General features: G+C 42.8%; 1 protein-coding gene across 1 annotated transcript in view; it reads right to left on the bottom strand.

The window, feature by feature from the left end:
• Positions 1-4,907: 4,907 nt before the first annotated feature.
• LOC101625821 (glutathione S-transferase A2) overlaps positions 4,908-6,819 on the bottom strand; it is a 10,684-nt gene continuing 8,772 nt past the window's right edge. Inside the window, exons 6-7 of the mRNA XM_004673570.2 lie at positions 5,919-6,050; positions 4,908-5,104 (exon numbers count right to left, since the gene is read on the bottom strand). Coding sequence (XP_004673627.1) covers positions 4,979-5,104; positions 5,919-6,050 — 258 coding nt within the window. The 3' untranslated portion in view covers positions 4,908-4,978. The remainder of the gene's footprint in view (positions 5,105-5,918; positions 6,051-6,819) is intronic.

The raw sequence follows: 6,819 nt of genomic DNA on the forward strand, positions 1-6,819 counted from the left end.
GAGGCCGACTGTCAAGAGTCATAGAGGAACTGAGGTCTCTGCCTATGCATAGGAGTGAGCCATTTTGGAAGAGGATCCCCAACCCCACTGAGCTTTCAGATGACTGCACCCCCTATTGATGACTTACCTGCAACCTCCTGAAATATTCTAACCCAGAAAAACTGGTCTAAGTCAATCCCAAATTCCTGACCCTTGGAAACTGTGAGAGATGGTAAATGTTTGATGTGTTAAGTCACTAAACCTTCTGATGATTACTCTGTGACAATTAGATAATGGATAGACCCATGTGTGGGTCTCTGATCTCATCTTTGTACTTCCCCATCGATGTTGGGGACCGAGGCCGGCATCTGGCTTCTGTCAGCAGCCATAAAAAGGTGAAATGGAGTCCGGATAGAGAAAAACATCCGGGTTGCAAAAGACATGTGGGAACCGGATAGAGAAAAACATCCGGGTTGCAAAAGGCATGTGGGAAGAACTCCCTGCCCCTACCTTTTCCTTTTCCTCTCTCTTTTCTCGCCCACTTTCGCCCCTCGCGAGACCAACTGCTACCAAACATTGCTGCATGTCTATTGTCTATTGGCCTTCTCCCTTCCCGACTTCTGCATCCCCCACCTCTTGTATTATATATAAGCTGAGATAAAAACCCAATAAAGAGCTCTCTTTGTTCTGCTATACGCGTGTGACTGATTCTTTTGTTCGCCGGACCTGGGGCCCCGACTCTCGGGCCTTGCTGGTCAAGGTCCCCCGCACTTCCCCATCATGCTTATACAAAACTGCCTGCCTTCTGTGCCTAAAACACACCAAAGTTGTTCCTATCCAGGTTCTTGCCCTCACTTTTCCTGCTGTGGAAAGCCTAGTACCATGGGTCTTTTCATACCTGGTTGCTTCCTGTTATTTAGAACTTAATCTTCTATGACCAATAATTCTAAATTAGCACCTCCCATTACCATCCCAAATACTCTCCATCATGCTTTTCTTGTTTATTTTCTTCATAGCAGTCCTACTAGTCATAGCTAGTTTTTTTCATCATTTTATTTACTCATTGTCTGAGGAGAAAGGTGTTCTTATATGTGCTACAGTGTCATCAAACAATGCAGGAACCAAAATAGGTGTTCAGTGAATGCTTAGTGAATAAAATAATGATGAAAATCCTTTAAATAGTGTTAGTTGGACTCAATCTTTTAAAAGATTCAACTTCAGAAATGCAAGTCTAAATATTTTTTTCCTAGTGGATCTGCTTGGCTCACCTATTCACTTAGAATGTCACAACTTTTTTGAAAGTTTCAGAGGACAAATATTGTAGATGCCAATAGCTCTATTATTTCCAAAAATGAACCAGTGCCATCTGTTGCAAAATGAGTCAGTCTTTCCTGACAACCAATAATTGTCTAACTATACAACAACTGTCTAACAATGGGCATTTGGGTTATTTCCAATGTTTTGCAATAAAAAGCAATGCTGTAATGAATAACATTGCATAAATGTATCTTTTTATGTATCTTTTTATTGTTGATGGTGTATGTTAGAATGTTTCTTTAAAATGTAAATACTTCCTTTTAGCAGATAGTATAACACTAAACTAACACTATAACAGTAAAATTTCTCATTTCTTACTTTAGCAAATACCTAGCATCTAGTATTCTTTAATTGTCTCATAACTTTCCTTTGTTGTTTAACTGAAGTAACATTGTACTCTAACATTACACATAAAAACATGTAAGTTTCAGTACATAACAACACTGCATACTCATTAAGTTTGTAGCCCCATCCCCCTGTCAACCTGTAGCTTAAGCTTTTTTTAGAAAAGTAGAACTAAGCAGAATTAAATTTTAACCACCCTTTACTCTGTTATCCTTTATCCTTCCCTAGGTGATTAGTTTTTAATTTGCAACAAATGTATTTTTCTCCAGCCACTTTCTTTTCTGAGGAAACCTTGAAAACCGATTATGTTGCATCTCTAATAAAAATTCTGTGTCTCTGAGGTTGATAGTGACATGGAAACAAATAACTGCTGATTGTGCTGGCTGATGACCACAAGGAGACACCCTGCAGAGAAGCCAGACACTGTGACTCAAGTCCCTTAGACTGCCAGGCATCTCCTGGGACCTAGGGATGGGAGGTCCCCAGTCCACTGAGAGGAATTCCCCACTCCCTCACATCCCACATCTCCTCGTTTCCCTCCTCCCTGATGGAATCCCAGCATTGCCACCCATTAGGAAGCCAACTTTTAGGGCTTCTTTCCCACTGGCTCCCTGGGTGGCCACCTCCTTAATAAGACCATCTCCTGCTTCAGAGTTTGGCTTTCTGAGTGGCAAGCTAAAGACCTGTTTTGGTTGTTTACAAGTTCATTGATAAGCATCCAATTTTATCCTACTCCATAATCATTATCCCTTTTGTCCCAATGTACCTATTCTCTTCCTTTATGGTAACTATAAAATGTTTCCATAGTCATGAGTTTATTTTTGTTTATTCAGTTCATCTTTTTGTTCTCTCTCAACTACATGTGAGTGAAATCATTCATTGTTTTTCTTTTATGGACTGGTTTATTTCACTAATAAAATACCTCTAGATCCATTCATGTTGTTACCAATGGCAGGATATCATCTTTTTTATGGCTGAGTAGTATTTCACTGTGTGTATATACCATGTCTTTTTTATTCATTTGTCAACTAATGGGCACTTAGGTTGCTTCTAGTTCTTGGCTGTTGTGAATAATATTGCATTAAGCATGGATGTTTATTTTCAGTTGTTGGATTAGGAACTAAGAAATTTCCATGCATTGCATTTGGGTGACATTAATGAAAATATTTTAAAGAAATGGATGAATAAGTGCAGATGTCAGTCAGCAGCTATGTGAGAACTCCTAAAGACTCAGGCCCTTAGATCATCCGGGTGTGTATAGAGGTGTGTTGATGCCATTCTACACACCAACCCTCACAGTATAGTGGGGGAGGCACAGTGGCCTTCAAGCTTACTGCAGATTTACTATCTCTGAGGGAAGACAGATAGTTCAGTCTCCCGGGAGCAACATCGCGAAGAATTCAGTGTGGCCAGGGGAAAGAGCACTGACATGTGCTGGCAAAGGTCCCAGGCAGGGAAGCAAGGGGCTCCTATGGGTCCAGACCTGAGATGTGAGGAGACATCCCTGCAGGTCATGGAAATCACCAAAGGAGCTAAAGAAAGGCAGTGATGCTCAGTTTCCCATTTCAGGAAAATTGCTTTGAGTGTAACTAGACTACAGATTAGAGCATAGTGAACCTTCAGTCAGGGAGCCCTGTTTGTCTGTCTGCTCCTATCCCAGCCACACTGACTGGGGAAGTTCACCCTGTATGAGGACTCGATGTGACAGAGCCTTAATACCTGGGTCAGTTAATGTTTTGTCCCTAATGTGGCTAAAATAGAATTCACTCCTATGCCAGGCACTGTGGTTCACTGACAGGGCAGAAGAAAAAATACTTGCCGTATATCTTCATATCTCTCTAATTCTTGCCTGTCATCTATATTTGGAAGGTTGTTCTGAGGCCCACTGGGTACACTGAGAGGAAGGCCTATATCCAGGGCCCCACAGCAGTAATGCAGAGTGATTCTGACTCTAGGGACAGCATGCTGCTTCTGTTTTGTTCTCATTATGCCCCCATCTCCTAGAACACCAGTCTGTAGTAGACTTAATAGTTCTTCAGAAATGTGTAACACAGGCTTTTTTTATTTTAGAAGGAAAATGGTTCTCAAAAAAAAAGTAGAAAATTTCTTTCTGCCTAAATAGAGAGGGATTTCCTGGGAAAACCTAAGAATGTCAGAAAAACCTATGAATTTCTGCAATATTGTGATTAATAAAAAATATTCATTTGGTCATTTAGATGACCAAGATGTATTTCTCATACATAGTTGGTTTCTCATACATATCCACATTTCCTGGCTCATAATGAGTCTGGGATTTGCTGTGGTGAGATGGTAAAGATGTTTTTGATATGGTGTTAATGATCATAACTTTTGGAAGACTCTTCGCAATGGGGACTGGTTGCCAGAAAACAAGCATGAGTAGGAGCTAACCCTCCATCCCACTCAGACCTCCATGTAGGGTAGAGGAGCTGGAGGTTGAGCCTATGACCAATGAGTCAGTTACACCTGTGTAATGACTCCTCCATTAAAAACCCAGAGGAGAGGCTTGGAGAATTTCCAAGTTGGTGAGCACTGAAGATGTGGAGAGAATGTTGCACTTGAGCAGCACATGGCAACCTCGTTTCCATCCTCTGTTCATTTGGGCTTCTGCTTCTCTTCCATCTGACTCTTCCTAAGTTAGATCCTTTGTAGTAAATTGGCGACGTAGTGAGCAGATGGGTTTCCTTAAATCTGTGAGTGACTCCAGCAAAATTAATCAAGCCTGAGAAGGAGATGTGTGAATCTCTGATCAACCTCAGTTGGTCAAAAGCACAGATAACAGCCTGGGCAGGAGACTGGCACTGGGAAAGGGGGTGGTCTTGGGAAAGTAAACACTTGACCTATGGCACCTGTTCTGTCTCTAGGTTGGTAGTATCACAATGGAGCTGAATTGATTTGAATTTGCAAACACCCTGGTGGTGTCCCAAGAATTGCATGTTGGTGTGGAGAAGCCTCCACAAACTCACGTAGGCATTGGGTGAATGCTTACACGTGTCTGTTCAAAGGCTGCTTGCAGATGTTTTATTACAATTTCTGGAAAATAGAAGAGACCATATTACCTACAGTTTTGCTCTTTATTTATTGCTGAATTCTAAGAAAGAAGCATATAGAAAAGATTGAAATATGATTTTATATTGGATCCTCATGTAAAAGAATGAATTACACTGAAGCATGTTTATTGGCTTATTGGACGTTTGTTATTTGTCCAAAGTATACTTTATTCATCTCACACTAGGCAGAATCTACAGTAGGCAAAGCAATGCATTACTGGAAATCTTCAGAAGATTGGTCCTCAATGTGCTAGGTGACTATGCCTGCTTTATTGGATGTTGAAAATCCTCTTTGCTTCTTCTAAAACTTTCTCATCTACGGGAGGCTTCCTCTGACTGCCAGGCTGCAGAAACTTCTTCACATTCGGGAGGCTGCTGACTCTGGCTTTCAGGGCCTGCAATGCACAAGAGCACAGACTCAGAGAGGAGCCAACCCCTGCCTGTTATTAGCACAGGCCAGGACCTCTGAGACCCTCCCCTCCATCAGCACCACCAGGAGTTGGCAAGCAGACACCAGTGAGAAAAGATCAGAGAGGAAATTCCAGCGCCACACTCATTCCCTGAAGATGACCTGGTTTCAGACTATTCAGCTCATATCCTCCCCTTCTCCTTCCCTGCACGGAAACCTTGTGGACTCTACTTCTTAGACAACATAAAGAAGGGTGGTGTGTCTGTGAGAATCCACACAGATAAAGTCTCCACAGAGGAATAATGAAGACAGAGGAAGACTGCGCTGAACCAAACAGAGAAAATGTAAAGGGGGACCCTGAGAACTGAACAAGAAAGATTAAGAGGGGCTGTGAGCGAGTCTACAGCATCTGAAAAGGGGGGCAGGAGCTGAGGGAAAGAGGCCTGCACACACACACTCAGGTGGAAACACAAACACACACCTGGGGTAAAGGGGTCCCGGAGAAACCAGGACTGAAACCCTCTCAGGGATGTGGGAGAGAGGTTGATCCTGGGCCCTTCTTGTGAAACCCCAATCACTCTTCTTGGGAAAGCATCACAGCATTTTCCCTCAGCAAACAATTCTTTTCATGCCTCAGGTCAGAAGCCCTCAGATCAGACAAAGAGCAGACTGGGAAGCCTCGGCCAGAGTGAAGGCCGGGATTGTGCTGGGGAGCTTTGATCACCAGGCCACGAGTCCAAATCTTAGATTCCAAGATGGGAGGTATGAGCCTTCCCTCTGACAACTGTGGCAGACATCACCTTCAGCAGAGGGAAGTTGTCCAGAAGACTGGGGTCAATTTCTTCCACGTAGTAGAGAAGTTCAACCAGATGAATGTCAACCCTGCTCAGTGCATTGCCGACCAGATAGTCTTGTCCGTGGCTCTTCAACACCTGGGGGAATGTGAAGAATCAGGTCATGATTCAGAGCTGACAGTTCTCCTGTGGTCTGCTGTCCTCACTTTCTATCTCTCTGGGACCTGAAGAAGACCTAGGCGAAATATCTCACCACCTCCTTAAATGCAGTTCTGACTCTTAATTCACCATTGTCAATCATGGTGAAAATATTATAATTTTCTTGCTGAGTTATCTAGAGTGACTGCACGGCTGTCTGCAACTTTCTTTGAAATGCATGAGGGAAAAACAGGTTTTATTGAGGGATAGAGGTATAGAGAGATACACGATGAAGCAAACATAGTAATATAATGTCCATTTCTGTATCTAGGTGGTGAGAAATAAAGTTCATTGTACATCTCTTTCAACTTTTCAGTGTGTGAATTTGGATAATAAATAGTAAAAAACAAAAAACTAGACGCTTATTAACAATACTGAACAGGGACCCTCTCTGGTGACACAAAAGGTTAAAAGCACAACACTATGAAGCTGTCCACAGCCACTGCAGCACGAGTTGGACCCCCAGCCAGGGAGGTGACCCACATGGCACAGCAGACCTCTCCTCTCTGCCAGCTGCTTCTCTCAACAGTGACTGTTTGTGCTCCCCACTCTGTCTCTGGGAAATACTCTCACCTCTACACTTCTGGCCTGTATCCTAGTTCTTGTATGCATAAATAAATCTTTTAAAAAATATATTGAGGGCCCTCCCTGGTGGCGCAGCGGGTTAAAGCACAGCACTGAGAATCTAAAGCCGCTTCCGCATGAGTTC

Source organism: Condylura cristata, unplaced genomic scaffold (assembly GCF_000260355.1).
Source record: "Condylura cristata isolate star-nosed mole 26May11 unplaced genomic scaffold, ConCri1.0 scaffold00001, whole genome shotgun sequence".
Classification (NCBI taxonomy): Eukaryota; Metazoa; Chordata; class Mammalia; order Eulipotyphla; family Talpidae; genus Condylura; species Condylura cristata.